This window comes from Ambystoma mexicanum, chromosome 7q (assembly GCF_040938575.1).
Source record: "Ambystoma mexicanum isolate Mex_15411 chromosome 7q, UKY_AmexF1_1, whole genome shotgun sequence".
In the NCBI taxonomy this organism is placed as follows: Eukaryota; Metazoa; Chordata; class Amphibia; order Caudata; family Ambystomatidae; genus Ambystoma; species Ambystoma mexicanum.
This window is the reverse complement of record NC_090941.1, coordinates 902,268,337-902,290,187: the sequence shown is the minus strand read 5'-3', so window position 1 is coordinate 902,290,187 and position 21,851 is coordinate 902,268,337. Positions and strand designations below refer to the sequence as shown.

At 47.0% G+C, this 21,851-nt stretch overlaps 1 protein-coding gene across 1 annotated transcript in view; it reads left to right on the top strand.

Annotated features, from left to right (window-relative positions):
- Positions 1-14,102, top strand: part of CCDC83 (coiled-coil domain containing 83) — a 472,571-nt gene extending 458,469 nt beyond the window's left edge. The window contains exons 10-11 of the mRNA XM_069639776.1: positions 7,036-7,229; positions 12,368-14,102. Coding sequence (XP_069495877.1) covers positions 7,036-7,229; positions 12,368-12,544 — 371 coding nt within the window. The 3' untranslated portion in view covers positions 12,545-14,102. The remainder of the gene's footprint in view (positions 1-7,035; positions 7,230-12,367) is intronic.
- Positions 14,103-21,851: the final 7,749 nt, after the last annotated feature.

Here is a 21,851-nt window from a genome sequence, read left to right as displayed (position 1 = left end):
CTCACCCTCTGGGCCACTAGTGCCCAGATGTTTTTCTTCCTGAGCACCGGCTCTCTCCACATGTCTCAGCTGAAGACAATGTCGGCATGCTCCTCGAGGGTGTCCACCATGATCTGCAATTCATCGGGGTTGAAGCGCTGCTTGCGGAGCCGGTCTGCTATCTTCTTGGGTGCTTTTGGCATTCCTGCTGCTTCTGATGGCCTTTTCCAAGGTTCAAAATGGTCCCAGGGGTCCTGCCTGGTGAGGATGGCAATGGATTGTGTTTTTAAAGATGGCCACCACGCTCCTTCCTGTTCCTGTGCGATGACGATATTTATGGTTCCGCTATTTAACGGTAACAGTAAATAGCGGTGACCGCTAATTACAGTCACCACTATTTACGGTCACTGCTAATGCCGCTTTACTCTATGGCGGTAGTGTTATGTACGGTGCGCTTTATGCCGCTAAGGGCTTTTTGGGGCCCTTTTGCGGCATGGCGCTAGGTACCTTACCGGCATGGCGCAAAGCTCGTGCCCGCAAAGTGGTAATAGGCCGCTTTTAGCGGTCTATTACCAGATCGAACACGTTATTTGCTCCATGCCGGTAAAGCCCGGTACTTACCTCCAACCTCGGAATGACCCCCAATGTCCTTCTGGTGGCAAGAGGGGCCCTTCTTCACAGTGATCAATGTCCAGCAAGAGACAGAGCGCACCAATTGCTCACATTTAAATCACTTTTTCAAGGTATGTCACTCTGGCACAAGTAGCCCCCTAGCCAGAGGCACCAGATCCCGCCGCCCAAAAATGCAACAAGTGGTGTCACCATCCGTGGAAGAGGTTAAGACTAGCAGAAAGTATTCTTGAGGCCCTGGGTTGCAAAGGGAAAATAATCAATCCCACTGCACAATACTCATACTGGTTACCCTGGTGCCCACCCTCATTTACACAGGGACTTTGGTAAATGTAATGAGTCATTCCCAGTTCACTACACTGAACTGAGATCCGCTAAGATAAAAGAAATATATGCCTACTATAGAGCAGTCTTGTGTCCTCTCCTCTACCCTGTACTCCTCCACCTCTCCGTTTACCTCTTTGCTGTCCACCATGTGCTCTTACCCCTCGTCAACTTCATCGTGTGAGGGTTTTAGTATGCTTGCTCCTGCTCAACTCTTTCAAGTTTCATTCTGCAATTCCTCTCCTCCTTCCCATCTCTATCTTTAACCACCACCTCTTAGCACTCATCTCTGCCGTTCCTCCTGATTTTGCCTCAGACTCCTACATACTATCCACCTTCTGATGTTTCTACCACCCTCCTCACTGCTCCTCAAACCCGAGGTCTCCTCCAACCTCCTTCTCCATAGTCACCTCCTCTCTTGAGGTGACAACCTCAAACGTCCTCTATAATCTTTCCTCTCCTGCCTTATCTCTCCCTCCAGACACCTCAATCCTTCTGAAGTTCCCCTTCACCGCCATCTTCTTTTCCTTCACTTCCTCCAAACTCCACTCTTGCCCTCTGGCCACCACTCTCCTCCATCCCACTCATTCTTCTTTTGCTCCTGCCTCCATACACCAACACGATCATGGGAAAGCCAGCCGCGTATATAGCACTCTGGGCGCACCTCAGAGGCGCTCTCACTTAACCATATTCAAGTTGGAAATGGGACTAGTTGGGCAAAATTTACTTGTGGCTTGCCTGCCTTCTCTAAGGCCCTGCCCCTCCCTACATGGGGACAAGGACCGAGCCTTGATCTAGGCTCGCCATCTTGGAATTTCTTCTCATGCACGCAGGGAGAGGGTTTGCTGCACCGGGCCTCCGCATTCAAGCACAGTATGTTTTTTTTAAAAATATATAACTGTGTGCAGTTTCAATGAAGTTTTCTTGACATACTGTTTGCTTGTGGGACGCGGTAGTCTTGGAGTCCTTCCAGTCTTCCGCAGAATCTAGCTCTTTTGATGTAATGCTATCTTTGCAATGATAACTTGTTACGTTTCTCCAGCGGCCCACGTGTTTCCCTGCCAGGAATATTGGGCTCAGCCTTAGGGATTGACTGTCCCTGAAATCCCATATGGGGTACTTCTTAGGAGATAATCTTACCAAAGAAGTGCATTGTTCTGTAGGGTCCATCCATAATGGCATCTTCCTTTTAAAGGGGTAGAAAAATGTTCAGGCCCCTTCAGACAAGTCCCTGCCAAAGGACTGGGGAATGGTGCTATAGGCACGGAGTACCTCCAGTGACTCTAAATAAGAAAGAATAGGAATAACAAATATTTGTCTTTCTGGAATTCTATACAATAATTGCTAGACTCATTAAAAGTTTATTTCAGGTGCACTTCAGGGGGTGAGTCACTGATTTAGTCTGTTCTTAAACACCTCAAATTCACAATGCTGACACAATACTCCAAAAAGCATTTAGAGTCTAATAAGCATCCATTTCGGACTATGTATTTTGCTTTCGCAAGTTGCAGTTATAGCATGTTTTTTTTTCTGCCGATACATATGGTGATCCATTCCTGTACGTTACAGTGATATTGTAACCATATTGTTCATACTGTAATTAGGAACCATGCAATGTGATGCTATGTGATGCCACTTCCTGTTTTGTCAAGGGGTAAAAGGTTGTGTTCCATCGCTTCCTGTGATGTCACTTCGGGTTTATACAATTAGACAATACTGTTTCAAAGTGCCCACAGGGCAAGGGAGGGAGCAGGGGTAGGAGGTAAATTGCAATACATAACACTTATTTAAGAGCATATAGAGGAAAAAGAGGATGAACCTACTATGTCTTGAGAGTATTCAGAATGTGCAAGTGCAGCAAGGAAGAGGGCAGGGGGCTAACCTTTTGGGAGTCCTAACTCATGGACGGGCCACAGATTAAGTGCTTGGGGTGTTGCAACACTGCCTGGAGCCGTGAGGGCTGGAAGTGTGAGTCTCCAGGGGAGAGGGTGCAAGTCTAGAGTATAGAGAGAAGCAGGCCCCTTTGGGTGGGGAGGTCAGGGGCCCAGACGATGCATAAGGGCCCAGAACACCAATCTCAGCAACTGTGGGATTAGCAGGGGAGAGACGAAGGGAAGGAGGAGGTAAAGAGGAGTCTTAAGGAGCTTCTGGAATTTTAAAAAGATCCTGCTCAAGGCACAGAGGGGGTCTGTGGGGTGGTCTGTTCATAGGACGGAGCCAGCTGAGGAAAGCAACAACCACCTGCCCTCTGTTTAGCAAAATGCTTTACACACAGAGTTGGAGCCAAAGGAGCGGAGTGGTCTAGAGGGAGAGTATTTAGTAAGATGAGGTTAAAGATGGTGTGGTCCCTGGGCCCAGACCACCTTGTGGATGATGCAGAGAGATTTTAATTTAATCCGAGCAGCAACCAGGAGCCAGTGGAGACTTTTTAGTGCAGGAGAGATGCAGTCCTGGGCTTAAGGCCAAGGATATGTCTTGCTGTTCTATTCTGGTTTAGCTGGAGGGGTTGCAGAGTGGAAGACGGTAGATTCAGGAGGCAGCTATTGCAATAGTCCAGCCTAGAGAGAACCAGGGTTTGGGTCACATGAGCCTCTGGGGGGAGAAGTTAGGAAATGGAGAATTCCTGTGCAGGAAGACCTGAAAGTGGGACTTCTTGGCAATATCCTGAGTGTGAGGGAGGAAGGAGAGAGGAGTCGAAGATGACTCCAAGGTTTCTGGCTTCAGAAGAGGGCGCAGGGGGCGAGCCCAAGGAGGAAGGGTAGAGTAAAGGGAGAGAGCCGGGGTCCCAATGGGAAGGATCTCAGTTTTACAGGTGTTGAGGCAGAGATCGTTGGCAGTGCACCAGGACTGGATGGCAGATAGGCAGTCCGGGATGATGGAAGGTGCAAGAGGGTCAGCAGAAAGTTTGAAAAAGAGCTGTGTGTCGTCTGCGTAACACTGGAAGTTGGAGGAGATGAGGCTTGCAAGCAGAGAAAGGTAGATATTAAAGAGCTAGGGGGAGAGGATAGAACCCTGGGGAGGACACCACAGGTGGAGATGGGAGTAGGTGAGAAGGTGCCCAGGATGACATGGGAAGAGCGGTCAGTAAGGAAGGATGTCAGCCAGTCCAGTGCCTGTACCGAGATGCCAAGGGTATCGTGGAGCATTTGTATGAGGATGGAATGGTTGACTGTGACAAAGGCATAAGAGAGATCGAGAAGGGTAAGGAAAGCGGAGGTGTTGAGTCCAGAGATGCAAGCAGTTCTTTGCGGGTGTTCAGAAGAGCAGTTTCTGTGCCTCTGGATGCTCAGAATCCAGATTGATCGTCATGGAGACCACCAACAAGTTCAGTGTGAGAGTTGAGTTTGGTTAAAACCAACTTCTCCAGCAGTTTCCCCGGGAAGGGAGTGATGGAAATAGGGCAGTAGTTGGCGGGGGCTGCCAAAGGTTTTTTTTTTTCTAGACTGGGCACACAAGAGTGCTTAAGGGAGGAGGGAAAGGATCCTGTGATAAGAGTGATTGCAGAAATCAGCGAGAGCAGGGGCAAGAGAGCTGATGTTCTCCTTGATGATCCTGGATGTGCAGGGGGATACCTGGTTAAAAGAGGCTTTCTTGGAGAGGACAACTCTGGTAACTTCAGTTGTGAAGGAGGCGAGAGAGGGAGGAAGGGGGACAGGGACCGGGGTGTGGCATGGGTTGTGAGGGTGTGTAGCAAGGGTGGTGAGGATGTCCTGGGTTTTGGAGGCAAAGTGCTAGGCCAGTGTATTGAAGAGGGCCTGGGAGGGAGAAGGGGAGGAGGAAACTGAGGAGGGGTTGGCTAATACCCTGCAGATCTTGAAAAGTTCAGCCGTGTTATTGGATGCACCACAAACCTGTGCCTGAATGTGAGCTCTTTTCTTGGCATGGATTGAGTGTCTGTATTTCCTTTGGAGCAGGCGGCAGGCCAGTTTATCAGAGGATGAGCCTGAGGTTTGCCATTTCCGGTCTGCAGCCCTGCACTTAACATTTCATGGTCACAAGTTCGGCGTCATGCCAGGTGTTACGCTTAGAGGCAGGTTTCAAGTGGATCCTCATGACTGGGGCAAGAATGTCATGAGTATTGAGACTGAGGGCAAAGTCGGAGGTAGAGGTAGGGGGGGTGAAGGTGGAAGTGAAGGCAGCTGCAGACACCAGTTTCAGTGGGTGGATGGGACTTTCGGGGAGTTGAGGGTTGGTAAGGGGACTCAAGTGGGTGGCGAAGGGAGCATGGTCACCAAGGGGAGTGGGGTAACTAATGGGGGGAGAGAGGTCTGAGTGTATGAGGGCATCCAGAGTGTGTCCCACTGAGTGAGTCGGCCCAGATGGGAGAGGAGGAAAGCGAGGTGCAGAGGTCAGTGAAGAGCATGGATGCAGAGCCTGGGGAGTCCAGTTGGATGTTGAAGTCACCCAGAAGGAGGTTGGATGTGGATGAAAGTAAGGAAGAGCAGAAGTCAGCCCCTTCAGAGAGGAACAGGGTGGTGGCACCTGGAGGCCAGTAAATGGTGGCAAGGGTCAGGGTGGAGGAGGGGGAGAAATGACCAGCTTGCAAACCAGGCTTTCTAAGGAGGAATAGAGCTAGAGCTAGGTAGGTAAAATGGAAGCAGGAACCAACTCGGAAGATTAAGGCCACCGCCCGTCCCCTGCCAGAACGGTGAGGTTGAGGCTTGGAAATGATCTTGAAGCCATCGGGGAGGAGGGAGTCAAAAGCAGTGACTGAACTGGCACTGACCCATGTCTGGGTAAGAGCAAGAATGTCAAGGTCAATGTCTTCAAGAAGGAGACGGATGTCAGCGGAGTGTTTGTTGGCTGTGCAAGCGTTAAGAGTTGCCAGGTGTAGGAGGTCTGTGCCTTTGCAGAGGAAGGAAGGAAGGAAGGAAGGAAGGAAGGAAGGAAGGAAGGAAGGAAGGAAGGAAGGAAGGAAGGAAGGAAGGAAGGAAGGAAGGAAGGAAGGAAGGAAGGAAGGAAGGAAGGAAGGAAGGAAGGAAGGAAGGAAGGAAGGAAGGAAGGGAGGGAGGGAGGGAGGGAGGGAGGGAAGGAGGGAGGGAGGGAGGGAGTTGGGTTGTGGATCCTGAACCAGGATAGTGCCAAGAGGACTTCCCACTTGGTGCCACCGTTAATGGTAAACCATGTGGAGAGGGAAGAAATGAGGTGGGGGGGTCCATAGATCTGTAGATGGGACAGAAGAGAGGACATCAGTGAAAACTTCTCTAGAGGAAGCACTGGCATAGGTGTCTGCAACAGGAAACCCAGGGTTTGCACTCAATGTATCCTTTTTGTTCTTTTTCCTACTGGACTTTGTTAGAAAGAGGGGGGGGACAAGTGATAGTGTAGCAGTTAGAGAATATTCGAGAAATGGAGAGAGCCATAGGACGGCAGAGGATTGGCCAATGAAAGAGAGAGGAGTGGCTGCACAGTACAGTTCTAGCTAAACTCACCAGGAGGCATAGTAGGGGAAGTCAAATTAGCGGCACAAAAAACTGAAATGCAGGGGGTTTCACAAATGGAAAGTAAACGCACCAAAGCCCGATTTAAAAAAATGGAGGCAGAAAACAGTGAAATGCAGGAGGTTCACAGATGCAAAGTAAACGCACCAAAGGCCAATGAGGATAAAGAGGCGGGCCTCGCCCCATCTCACTGGTCTTACCCAGGAAATGCACAAAAGGGTCAATGAACATTCTACAAGGATCACCACTAAACGCAACATTATCGCCTTTGGAAAAAGAAATGTTAGCCATTTTTTTCTAGCCATTGTCATTGGGGAAGCATCATAAGGATAACAATAGTATTGTGTTATGGCTCCTTACATCCACCTGCATTACTTGGTGGGATACATTAGGTCTTCCCCTTTCGCCTCCGCCGCCTCCACATGGCGTTCAACCAGTCAACATGCCCCACGCTCAGTGAAGCGGGAAGGTGCATGACATGTCTCTGACCCACAGTGGGAAAATGGGACAAGAGTACAGCTTGATGTGAATACGTTGATACTAGAATTGGCTTGAATTCTTGATTTATTGGTCTCGGAACAAACAATGTTTCATTGCCTGCCTTGACTGTGTATAATGTCATTGTATGATATTGATTTTACAAATATTTTCTCCAACAAAGTGCATGCAAAAGCTGCTCAGAAGCGACCAAAAAGTGCAAAACTTCTTGCTGTGCAAAAGAAACTACTTTCAGTGGAGGAAAAGCTGAGAGGGAGAAAAACTGAGCAAGAAACATGCAAATGGGACCCAGCTTCAGATTTTTGTTTGTCCGAGCAGATCACAAATGTGCTATATGGAGATGAACAAGACTTTCAGGTAAACACAATCATTTGTTTGTGTAAAAGTAGAGGTATTGTGTCAATCAGGAAGTCACAAAAGTAGCATGGAACAACTGTGACATAGAAACTGTGTGTCAATTTTACAATGGCATTACTAACTTTGCAATTCTCCCCAATATACCACCTCTGGGAAGTCCAGACAGTTCGTTTAGTGCAGCAGTTAATACAGTGATTCGATCTGTAATATGTCATTTTTCTTAAAATAGTTTTTTGCCAGCTGTCAGGAGGCCCACACATGATTCCTAAAAAGACTGGACACAGGAGGTATGGTTGATAGCATATATTTAGACATGTCAGATAAGCAAATAGGGAGATGATCATCTCAAAAGAAAGCTCGAAGTCTCTCCACACTGGCTGTGATGCTGACTCACTTTCCAATGGCGTTGGAGGTTTACCCTAGGTCCCCAAACACTCAAATGTCTGAGTGTTTTTCCACTGGTTTCAGGACCTTGTTCCAGTCCTATCCAACCAGTCGTATTGTCTCCTTCACCAACTGAAGGTACAGGTGTGCTTCTCTGTCAGATTCAAGTGAAGTCGGGAATTGCCAGCTCTTCTTCCTACCACGCCATTTATTCACGGGGCTGGACCCTCCTCAATCACAAAGCTTTTAACTTCTTCCCCTAATGGGCACCTCGAATATTCCTCCTTACCTGCATCCTGTTCCTCCTTTCACCTACTCAGCCTGTCTTAGGCCAACCAAAATGCATTGTGCCTTCCTGCTTTGCCTTGCTTGGTGGTTTTTCTCCTAATTTTCCCGATGAAGCTTGTGCCCAGCACCTGTAACACCTCCTCAGTACCACCGTCCCCTTGATGTTGCCAGCTCCTCCACTGTAGTTTCTGTCTCGACAAACTTTGGGTTTAAGGGGTCAGACCAAGTCATTACCTGGCCTTACCACCATAAAGGATTGCACTCCCCCTCTTTAGTGATGCCTGTGCAGGACTTGTGTCTTCCATTTCCTCAGGAAATGCCTGTTACCTTGTTTTTCCCATAGTCCGGGGAAGCCCTGCCTCTGTCCCTTCCCCCTGACTGGTGTTGGGTGGGAGTTCCATATATGGTGTTGCGGGGAAGTCCAGGCCAGAATGACTGTAGCCTTCCCAGTGAGTGTATGTTGTGGGTACACCCTGTGGGTGGGACCTGGGTAAATGGAGTGGCTGACCAATATGCACTTCTTGTTATGGGTGTCTAGTTTCTGCTATGTGACACAAAGACTGAGAAACTGGTATGAATGCAGTGTATAGTGCTGAATGGTTGGGTACTTGCCCCAATACACATTCCTTGTTGTGAGTATCTGAGAGGGAAGAGAATGGCCTGAATGCACTGTATGCCTGATTGGCTGCCTGACTGCTGAATGCCCTTCTGAGTGATTGATTGCCTGAGTGTGACCCAGCAGAATGAATGAGAGACAGAACAGTATATATGAGGGCCTCTCTCTGCTAGAAATCATTCAGAAGCTGAAGTTGATACTTGATACTTATCCTTGAAGCCCAGCTGGAAGAAGAAGAATTGCTGCTGCATTTGCTTCGACCCGATCCGAAAGCTGTCGAGTTTGTTGAGGACTGATCTGAGAGAGGGCCTGGCTAGGAGACCTCACCCCAAGCTACAAGGGAACATTGTGCACCGCTAACCTTTGCTGAGGCTCCCTGGAAGTCAGACCCCCGACAGGGTGCCGAACAGAGACTGGGACCGCCAAGGAGAACGAAGAGAAGCACCGGACATTCCGTCCACCGTCGTCGACCAGGGTTTTCAGATTTGCTATAACCGCTTGAGGCCCGTCAAAGCCATGTTGCCCAGAAGCGGGGACCGTTTGACGCTGTGCCGCCGCCGATCGGAGCTGCAACGCTCCATTGACATTCGAATCCAAGGACTCTCTCGCCAGCACCACCAAACGTTTTGTCCCGCCGGAGAAAGTCGAGGCCACTGAGGAGAATCCGCTGGTGGGTTTCCCGCCACCCGAAGACCGCAGAGACGCTGGACGACTCAATGCCCTTCCTGGGCCAAAGTTCTTCATAGACTCTTTGTGGTAACAAATCATTGTTGTAGAGGTGCACCGCACGCCTCGTCTTTGCAGGACGCCCTCGACCCTGCGTCGATGAGCACCACCAGGACCGAAGCTGCTGCCTCAACGCCATCTTACTTTGCATCGAGGACCATCAACGCCAAGTTCACCTTCTTCGAGGCCCATCGATCTGTGGCTCCTGCCTTAAAGGGAGTCACTCAAGACGGATCTATCGACGCCTCTTCGAAGAACTGTTATTCCAGGTACATTGGGGTGGTAGAAACATTTTAGAAGGAAATAAGACTCATTGAACAATATATGGACTGGGCTTGTTTTATATCTTTATTTACAGGTTGCCCAGGTTGGGGGGTGCGGGGAGAGATCCTCCTACAGAACTGTGCCTGGTGGTAGGGGCCCAGTATTCTGCCAAGTGTTCTAACAGACTGCTTTCCTCCTATGTCTATTGTTGGTTCCCTTTATTAATTGATTTGTGTGACGAAGTACAGTTGATGCACTTTAATGAAATCTGATAGTAATTGTGGTACCACGTAGAGCTGTGTATATATTTGCCATTGTAGATTAATCGTTTTTTCACTAATAGTGTGTAGACATTCATTTGTGGGGGTTTGGGGCTACACTAAACTTAAGAACCAGCCTGCATCACCTCCTGAGAGCTAAGCCTTGATTGCTCGCCACAATGCCAATAATAGAGAATCTTGGCTGGGGTCCTCTCGCCTCTCCTCTGCCACATAGAGAGAAGGAGTACAGACACCCCCCGCGCCCCATCCCTATGGTGCTTTACAGTCACCCCTTATCTAGTGTGTAGCGGGCCAGATCCCTTCTGGTGACACTGCTCCTCCAACTGTATCTGCCAGTCCATCCTTTCAGTTCATCGATCAAGGCTCTACTTGTCTCTGAATTCTGGTCCAGATACCTCAGTCTGCAAGCCAATGGTCGTGGTGTTCCCTGTGTAGAGGAGGTCCCAAGTACAGCCCACACTCCAACTGTCCATTGTGAAGTACCAGGAACGTTCACGCCAAAATATGTGACGTATGATGAGCAAATAAACCAGCAGAGAGCCACAGTGGGGCTCTGTCCAGTACCCATCAGAAGAACAACGCCTACTGAAGTACCGATACGAAGAAAACCATGGACAGTAAGGTACCCATTGAGAAAACCATATCAACAAATGAAAAGAAATGAAGATCATCTAATTACAGTCCCTGAAAAAGCCAAGAAGGTCTTAATGGAAGACGAATGGTGACGTCACAAGAACCTGGACTGACTCACTTATAGAAGAGATGACGACCAGAAAATGACAAAGAGACGAAACGTCATGGACAAGGGACATCATGGACCTAAAGTGAAAGGACAATGTCAAATGTAAGAAGCTTAAGCTGTAAGCATGATGAAGATATTCGACCAGTTTAAACATGTACATATGCTTGGAACCGCAAGAAAGCTAAGAAAATCATGCAGCTTGCTATGCTTAGTAGAAGACAGATCGCTGCAAGTGCCACCTATACATATCTACCTCAAAAGAAGCATGTTATATAAGTATACTTCCACTTTGCAAGAAGCAGAATTAACCAAAGGTTGCTAAAGGCCACACAAGGAGAGCTTCGTATTCAGCAAATCGAGAATAAACAGCAGAAATGAAACTCAGCAGAGGCAAATCGTGCCAAAAAAGCCAAGGTCGTATCAGTAGAATAGACGAACAGTAGCTACAATTAATTGAAGCTAAGAACAGAATATCCTGCTTCAGAAAGGTCAAGATAAGAAACTTGAGGCAGGTGGTAGGTGAAACGAAAATCAAATACACGAATTACATGAAGAAGAAGCAAATTCACTGTGTCTGGATCACGTGACCAGCTGAGCGAGAAGAAGTGAGACTTTCACACCTACGCATGGCAGCAGGCCAGGCGAAGATATCAGAACTTTTCCAGACAGGAGATGCAGTCTCGAGGCCAACCACAGTGAAATAATTGACACATGGCCATTAAAGTGATGATTGATTGTAACAATAATTGGAGGAAGGCCGGGGGAGCTATGGAGGCACCCTGCAACTGGCCGACCATTCTGCGTGCTGCTAAGCAAAGTGGAAAAGTATGTGTGGGGTTGATGCCAACCCAATCATAGTGGGCCAAGTCATCTAGGGTCCTATAATTAGTAGAGCCAATGAGATGTTGTACTTTTAGTGACGTCTACAGTAGCCCTTTTGAAGGTAGGGCTTATATGTCCCACCTGACAGTGTTTATCCTATCCCCTCACTCCGTTACCAAATACAGATATAGTACCTATATTAAAGTTACCTTTCTAGAACCAACAGAATTGCATGCCAACTTTTAAACGTCAGTGATGACTAGTTTTTAGTATAAATGATGTGTTTTTTATGAAGTTCGTTGGGGTTGTGAAGCGAGAGAGAAGATCACGCATCCGCTGATATTCATGAGACGCCCCGTTTTTTGTACTTGTCTTTAAACGGACTCCCTTTGCCAAATTGTTGAGTTGTCATTATTGATTTGGTGTTGGAGTATTAATCTGCACCCCCATCCATCTCACGGGTGCTGCTATCTTATCTTAAAGTGCTTCTGGGCAAACCCCTGACTCTATGGGCCGGTTGGGGGTCCTGGAGTACACCTGTGGTATCTCTCTAGGCAGCATCCACTTCCTGTCAAAGGTGTTTGCTCTTTCTTCGAGTGGCACCACGAAGCTTCTCAGAGCCCATTTCTCGCCTCACATGTAGCGCGCCATCAAGGTCCTGCTTTCAAGTCAAACGCATGCAAGCTTGCGGGATGGGGAGTTAAATAACACCTGTTTCTCTGCACTTTAGGGGATAGTTTTGCATAATATCCATGGCTTGTTCACGGCGGTCTGCAGTGAAGTTGCCATATTGCCTGTGCCCCCTGGTGGTCTCATGGCAAGATTGTTTTAACCATTTGACAAATTTAGCAAATATTCATTGTTTATTTTGCCAATGCTCATTATTACAGAACAATGCATGTTTATTTTCAGAGACTTGGTAAAATAGTTTAAGGTGGCAAAATATTCCAGATGTGGGCTTTTGTTTTCATGAAATACCAATGACTACAATACTGTATCTCTCTCCCGACTTTAGGCATACCTGCAGCTCGGCTCCCTTGAGCTGAAATTATTAAGCATTGTGGGCCAGAAAATGTCTATTCATAAGGACACTAAAAACAAGCCAACCAAGGGCAGCCTTCACGACGTTTACGATGATACACATGCAAAATGGCCCATCACGCATGAGAAGATCACATCTACTCTTTCATAAAAATAGATGGAAAGTGACTGTAATTTGATAATGATTGAATCAGCTTTTAGAATTTTGTGCGTACATTAATATTGAAGTTTTAGTATTAAAGTACATCCATAGTTTTTAATCTGTATGGTCAGTGTTTGACATGTGTCAGTTTAGAAAATAATATCCCATTGGCTGATGCAGTTGGAGGAGTCGTCAATTCCACGTCCCCAATTTCCTCTCTAATGGTCATCACATAAACTCTCATCCTTCTCAATCTTTAGTCATCCTTTCAGCCTGTTCATCACGCATCTCTCTGCCATAACCACTGCATCTGGAATCCTGCTCATGCCTGGATCACAATGTGCTTGTCTGAGCCTCCCTTTGCTCTCGTGTGGAACTTGCACACCTGAAATCTCAGCCCTATTAAAGTGAGAGCCTCTCAAGAATCTGTGCATGGAGCACTGCTCTTTACCCTCTATCTCCCCCCTTTGCTTTTCCGCTCTCCTTTTTGCAGACAATAGATTTTCTTCTCCTTTGCCTGCCTACATGCATTTCTAATTGTATTTCTGCTATCCAGCGCTAGATGACAAATAGGTATTTCACTCCTTCAAGGCCAAAGTCATCTACCTCCAATGCCTTAACTCATTGTCATATATATCCTTACGCTGCTCCCCCAATGCTCTCAACCTGGGTACTGTCTTTGACAGCAAACCACTTCAGACCTCCACCACCACTCCTTTACGACTGAACATTAAGAAGATCTGTTGACACCTCTCCTACCAGCCGTTCACAACACCCATCACTACTCTTATCCTCAGCAGACGTGACTATTGCGTCAGCCTTTTCCTGCCCCTTCCTCTCTGCTACTATCAAGAAAGCAAAGTTCTGAACTTTGCAATGCAAGCTCTCTATAACATCCCCCAGACCTCTGCCTAACACCTTTCTGATAGCTGCCTCTCAACGCACCATTGATTTGTCTTCAAAATCTCCTCTCCCATTAGTCTCCAAATCCATTCATGGGCTTGGCCCCTCCCCATCTGACTCTGTCTATTTCCTGATACTCGCCACCTAAACCCTTCACTCTAATGCCCTATTTATCCTCACTGATTCCACCCACCGTCCTCTGATTCCAAGTTCTGCTCCTTCTCCCTTCTTGCACCCCACACCCAAAGTCCTGCAACATCAAGGACATCAGGACATTGCAATCATTCCAGCTTTCAGATCCGCCCTCAGCAGCAATACCTCACACCCTCAAGGATATACTTGTACTGGCCCATCTCATTGTCCCTGCCCACTAACTTCCCTCATCTGTTGCAATGTTAGCATCTTTCAAGATTAGCTATACCATGTAAATGAACAACCTTTGGTTCTCCAAATGTGTTTGCAGCAGCTCCCATCAGTCAAATCCAGCTTAGACAATGATGCGTACTCATGGGAGTCAAAGTCCAAATGATCAGGGATCTGCAACCTGCAGTTTTCCAGAACTATATGAAAGTACTCCTATACCTGCATATGTCATTCATGGATTTCCAGCCTTGCTTTGTACATGTTATATGAAATAAATATTTAGTTCATCCATATGGTCTGCATTTCATGTCTCACTCTGACTCATTCATCTATTGGATCTCAATCCCTTATCAACAGTATAATGTAAAGCACTCAATTGTGGGACTTCTTTGACCTCTATTATGCACTAGTCTAAGGCGATTCGATGGAAAATGGCATGCCTTCAATCAATAAACAAACATTGTCCATTAGAAGAGAAGGCATGTTCATTAGAAAAACGGAAAAGCAATTACTATTTTGCAAGATGAGCCATGTCCAGGGTTCACTGGCGTTCCTGCCAGTGGTAATGATGAAAAGGAACATGTGACACCTACTCTCTAGGGTTGTGCATGTTGTCCGACATTTCTGTCTGACTATTTCTCTGTTAATGTCCTATGGAATCTGGTAATTTTGCATGAAGACAGGTTTTGTCCAAATTCACCGTTTTTGTCCTTCTCATTCAGTTAATGCTGCACTATCAACATATAGGATCAAGGATACACAACCCTGTAAAAGCCATCCCAACGTCTTACTCCTCCTCCTCCTAGCCACACAAACCTGAGGCCAAACACAATAAAGACAAGGAGTTGCCAACCAAGAAGGGCAGGCGCATAATGCCAGCTCTTCGGTTTTCCTATGCAAACATGGATGTTTACAAATGTGCACAGAGGCATAAAGATGCTCGCTTGGAAAGTGAGCAGCAACCCGCCTTGTTTGTCTATGTCAGGATGGGGATCAAAATTGCTGGGCGCTATTTAGCTCTTGCTTATAGCCAAATAGCACCAGGTTAGCGTGCCAACAATGTCTGAATTTTCTCTGCCAGAGGGCAATTTATGATAGCCTATTTGCTGGGTTCTCCCTTCCCACTGATGACCACAGACTCCCCAAGCCTTACATGGGGGTCACAATAACCTGCAGCCAAACATTGCATCACAACCACAACCCTATGCCCACAGTTACTTACAAAGAATAATCACCACATCTGCTGAGATGTTATGCAATTCTATATGCAACGTTGTTATTCCTGGCTTCTTTTTTCAAAGTATAAATGTGCCCAGAGTATAGCATTTGGCTTTGTTTTACTCAGTGTTCTTTATTATGCCAGACAACTGTCCTTGGGAAACGTGGAAGCATGCAAGGTTACGCATCCAGATTGCCTGTTGGACTACAGTGGTCATACCAATGGCAGATGAGCACACTTACTGGCATGAAACCACCACAATGTGCCCTCTTGATCGGCCTAGTTCTCCACCGATGCACCAAGGATAGCAACATAACAATGCATCTTTGGCTTTATCCTGCTCAGTGCATGCAGGGGGGTTTCCAGCCTGTCCTCTAACTCACCCCATCTCTTACTATGTGTTGCTGTGCTCCTCAAATTATACAAAATACATCCCCTGCCACAGAGTAGAAGGGGCAATGGACTCAAGACACAGCAATGGGGGTGAATCACGACTTTATTTCCACTTAATCCACACATTTTCTGTACAGGAAATAAAGTAGAGAATTCCCAGTCCTTGGAAGGATAGCCTTTTGGTGAGATGGGATCAAGGGGAAATCTACAAGATATTTGGGTCTTCAGGAGTTCTCTTTCCATAGCTCACCTTCTCCCGTTGAAGATCCCTATTCCCCTGCTCACTAGCTTTCTTCATCCTTGGCCACTAGGGCTTGAGATCAGATTGATCAACCACCTTCATTTGGCCCAAGAAAATTGAGAAACAGAAGACAAAGGCACCCAACAAGGATGGACAGGAAAAGACAAGCTCAAGCCTTCACCACAAAGGAAAAGATCACTAGAAAGCGTGACCTTGGCACTAACCCAAAACCAGCTTGAAACTTTAAATGACTGATAACCATCCTTACGAAAAAGAAAATACTGTGACTTATTTATAACGTTTTGTATGAGTTGTTTGCAATGCTGTTTTACATACTCTCTGCTCATTTGACATGGAAACTATTGTATCAATCATATCGACCTAACCCCTTCCACAATATATAGGTGTATGTATCCTCCATCCATACCTGAATACTGTTTGTGAAACCTATGTAGAGAAAAGAGTTCCCCAACGACTTGTGTTGTTAAATAATCAAATCCAACTCTGATGTGATCAAAGTTATTTTAAACTCAAAAGTTATTTAGTTCCTTGTTAACTTGACTCGATTATGCTATGAGAGACACATGTCTCACGCTCTTCACTTTTTAGAGGACCATTATCACATTTAATATGGTTTTGAAATAATCATAATTCAAAATTCAGTGATCTAACGAGACAAATTAGACTGAAAAGACTTTACACGAAATGGAAATGGCGTTGATAGAAATCAAAATATGTGAATTGCATTAATTTATGGTCAATATTATATTTGCAATAATAAATGCCGGCTTGTGGTACTTATGTTATGAGTTAGAGAATCTTCAGAAAAACAGTAATTTTAAATTGTATCCAATGTTTCATTGGCAGAATTCAATGAACAGTGTGCATATTTACACTCTGTGTTATTAAACTAAATCCCAAATATGTAAAGAAAAGATTTTGGGGCCGATTCATGGAAGAAATGTGTGCCAAAATTTCTGGCGCAAGCGTGAAAAAGCCTGTGTGCGATTCATGGAAGGCGCTGCACGTGTTTTCCCCAGGGTGTGCGCCAACAGCGCGAGTGGCGCACACATTACTGCAACATCCCGAACGCCGGGCGGGACACGCACAGCGAAAGCGCACAACGTGTAGCGCACACACCAAAAAGGGGGCGGAACACACGGAATGGGGAACAACGCATGAAAAAGAAGGCAGAACCGGGGAAGTACTGCTGGGAAATACACGGAACGACCACACGCGCGTGCGAACAACACATATTCATGGAATCGAATATGGGAAACCCGTGCACGCCAAAAGACATGCACAGGTGTAAACACGTCTGCCACACAAAGGCAGGCGGAAGCGTCCCAGTGCAGTATAAAAGTGCACGCAAACAACAAACACGTACATACAGCTACGATGAATGTCCCATTTCTCGCAGCACTGATCGTTGGACACCACAGGAGGAGGAGAATAGCCAAGCCCCGCATTTTTTTTTGCAAGGACCAGCCTTTTTGGGATGCCTGATGACGAGGTCTATGGCAGGTATAGGTTTCCACATCGTATCATGCTAGACCTGGTCACTGAGTGGGAGGATGACCTCACATCACCCACCTTGTGCTCCCAAGCACTGAGCCCCTTGGAAAAGGTGCTCAATGTCCTGAATCTTTTGCCCACTGGGTCATTTCAGCGGACAACTGCCATAGTTGGGGGTGTCTCACAGCCCACGCAATCACTCTGCCTACACCAGGTGTTGGCAATCATGACTGCACGCCCATCAGTCCGCAGGCACATATTCATGCCCAGAACACCCGCAGAAAGGCAGGCCGTGGTCCAGGACTTTTACAGGGTGGCACACTTCCCCAAAGTGCTTGGTGCCATAGATTGCACCCATGTGGCCCTATGTCCACCTAGGGCCACTGAGCACATCTATCGAAACCGCAAGCACTGGCATTCCATCAACTTACAGGTTATGCGATGCCTCTGTCTATGCAAACTATCCTGGGTCTACCCATGATAGTTTCATATACAGAATGTCTGCCCTGAGCCGGGACCTGGAAGCTGGTAAGCATGGCAACACATGGCTCATTGGTGAGTACAAATGTCTGTGTACATGCATGCATGTCACACACAGACAAATACACAAATCCAACTAATTGCAACCATCCTCACCTCCCCAGGGGACAGTGCCTGTTATGAGTCGGCGTTCATCCCCGGCTATCAGCAAAACCCGGTCACTTACGCCGCTGGCGCTTCGGGTTTCCAAATCTACTACCAGAGGCAGTAGGAAATTTATAGCGCTCCCCAAAAGGATTCGGCATCAAACCGCGTCGTTTTATGCACGATGGAAGTTGCCGTGGAAGTTAGCGGCTCGGAGACTACACCCCCCAGGAAACCTGCTTCCGTACGGTAGTTCACCGGAAGAGCCTCACATTGGCTAGCCCCGCCTTTCTCCATTATTTAGTTCCCGGAGACGGCCAAGACGCTGCTTCTGTTTACAGCTACTACCGGTAATTAGAAGTTCCTTCTTCGATTGCTATGTGCTTGTGGTTCTTACGGTTTTCGACTCGGATTGTTTACTGGACCTTCTATTTGGAATTCCCTCACCTTCTGATCTGCCTTCCCGTGTACCGAAAATCCTGCTTTCCTCCTGGACTCCTCTTCTCCACGTTCTGTTATAGTTCCTGTCAGCCAGTGTACCAGACCTTGCCTGTTTTTGACCTACCTGTCTCAAGAGTCATCATTCCGATTGGTTGCTCTGTATCCTGCCAGAATTTACCTCCTTAAAACCCATTCACCTGGAAATACCATCCCGACTGTCATCGTCCTTAATCTTTTTCCATCAGTGGGAAGACTTTTGGTGTTAAACGGAACATTGGGTTTGTGCATTTTCAGGACGCTCTGCAGCAGTGCACCATCCCGAATCTAGCGCGACCCTCGTGCCGCCCGGGTAGTAGAACCCTACTAACCTTACCTTTTTCTTATTTTCTCCCTGTCGTTGTGTTCTAACATTTCAAGTACTAAGTCAATTCCCACTGGTAAGATCCTACCCACCTTTTTGTTTGTGTAATTATTTAAACCAGTTAGATACTAAATCTTGTCCTGCTCTTAGGTGATTCCCGGGTTAATTCCTTCATCTATCCTACGGGGGGAGGAAAACAAGAACCCAGGTACTCCTCAGTTAGTAAGGCTTATAAGGGACAACCGTTACCTTTTGTATTACTTACTTGTTGTTCTTTTCTTTTCAGCCTGGTTCGTGGCGGTACGAATTCTCTCCGCCCTTCTGGGTGATCAGTCCCCTTGTCTGGTTAACTACAGCAAGTGGTCATATCATTTTGAAGGTCTATTTTCCCTCGCAGAGAGGAGGCTTAGGTAGAGGCCCTACTTAAGCTCCTTCAAGCAAAATTCTGGGTTTGGATGCTTCCTGGTTCCTCGCACTCATCCCACCGGTGAGTAACAAAAACAGAAGCCATGGAAGAAGCGGATCCTTTGGCTGCTTTGTTTCGTTTAGTGTCTGAGTTACGATCAGACATGACATTGGCCCATGACGCCATGCATCAAAGGATCGACAGCTTACGGAATATTCAAAATCCCCAGACACTCGGAGTAGACATGGAAGGTGCAACCGCCTCAGGTTCTGGTCTACCTTCAGCTTCAGCCTCAGGGTTTTCTGCGACACCGGTTTTGATGGCCACGCAATTCCCGTTGGCCCCTCCGGAAAGGTTTACTGGAGATCCGAAACAATATCGAACCTTTATAAACCAATGCAAATTGCACTTTCTGTGTCGGCCCGCCGCCTTTCCAAACTCCACAACCAAGGCAGCCTTTATTCTTTCACATCTAGGAGGTACAGCGGCTGCATGGGCCAACCCTTTGCTTGAGTCCAACAGTTATGTTCTTTATGACTGTGACGAACTCATATTGGCCATGAATAGGGTCTTTGACAATCGTTATAAATCCCAAGCCTCGGATCTGGAGCTGCTGGGTCTACGACAAGGCAATTCTTCTCTTTTTTCTTTTCTTACCAGATTCAATCAGCTGGCTGCGGAGACAGACTGGCCCGAAGAAAAGAAATCAGCTGTATTCTATCAGGGGTTATCTGAAGAATTAAAAGATATCCTAGCCACAGTACCGGTTGTCCCAACCTCTTTTGGTGAATTGTTAGACTTAGTCTTACAAATAGATGCTAGAAGGTCTGAAAGAAGAGGAGAACGTAAAACAGCCATCCCTACACCCACTCCGGCAGATTTAGCTCCTCCTTCTGTTTCGAATCCCGAACCCATGCAGATAGGGGCCGTGAGGGGTCCCTTGACTCAGGCACAACGGGAATACAGACGTTCGCATAACTTATGCATGTATTGTGGGTCTTCGGAACACCATCTGAAAGATTGTCCTAAAAGACCCGTTAAAAAGGCGGGAAACGCCAAATCCCGGCGGTAGATAGAGTCCCTACGCCGGGAGTGTCTTCTTTGGGCTCACAGAGTACCTTATCCGCCCCTGTTAGTCTACCTGTGTCCTTCACCACTGCCGATGACGCCACATTTTCCTCTTTGGCTATTATAGACTCAGGAGCTACAGGGAATTATATGGATTTCGACTATGCTACAAAGAACCATGTCTCATTTCTACCAAAGGCTCAACCTGAGAGGGTCCATACTGTGGACGGCACAACCTTGGTATCCGGTTTGGTCACACAAAACACCACTCTTGTTAGCATGAAAACCGAAGATGGTCATGTAGAATCAATCTCGTTTGATCTAATCAAAGCTCCGCAATATCAAGTCATATTGGGAATTCCGTGGTTACAACACCACAATCCTGCTATTGATTGGGTAAAGAAGAGTGTTCGTTTTCCTTCTCCGGAGTGCAATGAGAACTGCTTTCTGGACACATATGTCTGCCCTGATTCTTCTTGCCAGGCTCTTGTGGCTTCCGTGTCTCTCATAGGCGCCATTATTCGGGATCCTAGTACAGGTATTCCCCTTGAATACGAATCCTTTCGGGACGTGTTCGACAAGGGTAGGGCAGATCGATTGCCGCCTCATAGGCCCTACGACTGCCCGATAGACCTAATACCAGGGACCAAAATACCAACCGGAAGGGTCTATTCACTTACTATACCAGAAGACAAGGTATTGAAAGAATATATCGATAAAGCCCTGGCCACAGGCTTTATTCGAACCTCAAAGTCCCCGGCTGCATCACCGTTGTTTTTTGTCCCTAAAAAGGAGGGGGACCTGCGCCCTTGTATAGATTACAGGGCATTGAATGCTATTACAGTTAAAAATCAATATCCTCTTCCGTTGATATCAGTGCTTCTGGATCAACTTGGTTCATCAGTGGTATTTACTAAACTTGACCTCAGGGGGGCCTATAATCTCGTCCGGATTAGAGCCGGGGACGAGTGGAAAACTGCCTTCAAGACACGTTACGGTCTGTTCGAATACTTAGTAATGCCATTTGGACTCTGCAATGCCCCGGCCACCTTTCAGGCTTTCATGAATGACATTTTCCATGATTATCTGGATCAATTTGTTGTAGTTTATCTAGATGATATTCTCATTTACTCATCCTCCATGAAGGAACACCTTATACACGTGCGTCTTGTGTTACAGAGGTTAAGGGAGAACCACCTGTACGTCAAGGCAGAGAAATGTGTATTTAATTCTCCGGAGGTTGAGTTCCTTGGCTATGACTTGACCAATCGTGGCATTCGTATGAGTCAATCTAAAGTCAAAGCGATTCTGGAATGGCCCGTTCCTACATCAGTCAAGGCACTTCAGTCTTTCTTGGGGTTTTCCAACTTCTATCGACGTTTCATCCATTCATTTTCGTCGATCTCTTCTCCTTTAACGGCACTCACCAGCTCCAAAAAACCATTTGCTTGGAATCCTGAGGCACAACAAGCCTTTGAAATCCTGAAGACCGCCTTTTCGACGGCCCCGGTACTGCAACACCCGGACCCTCTCCTCCCTTTCTTTGTAGAGGCGGACGCCTCCGGTTCAGCTATTGGGGCGGTTCTGTCGCAGGAGTGTCCTGATTCGGGAGAAATCCATCCTGTGGCATATTTTTCCAGGAAATTGACCCCGTATGAACGCAATTATCCCATCACAGAGCGTGAATTGTTAGCTATCAGGGATGCCTTTGCGGAATGGCGTCATCATCTGTTGGGGGCCCGTCACCAGGTTGTTGTTTATTCAGATCACCGCAGTCTCCTT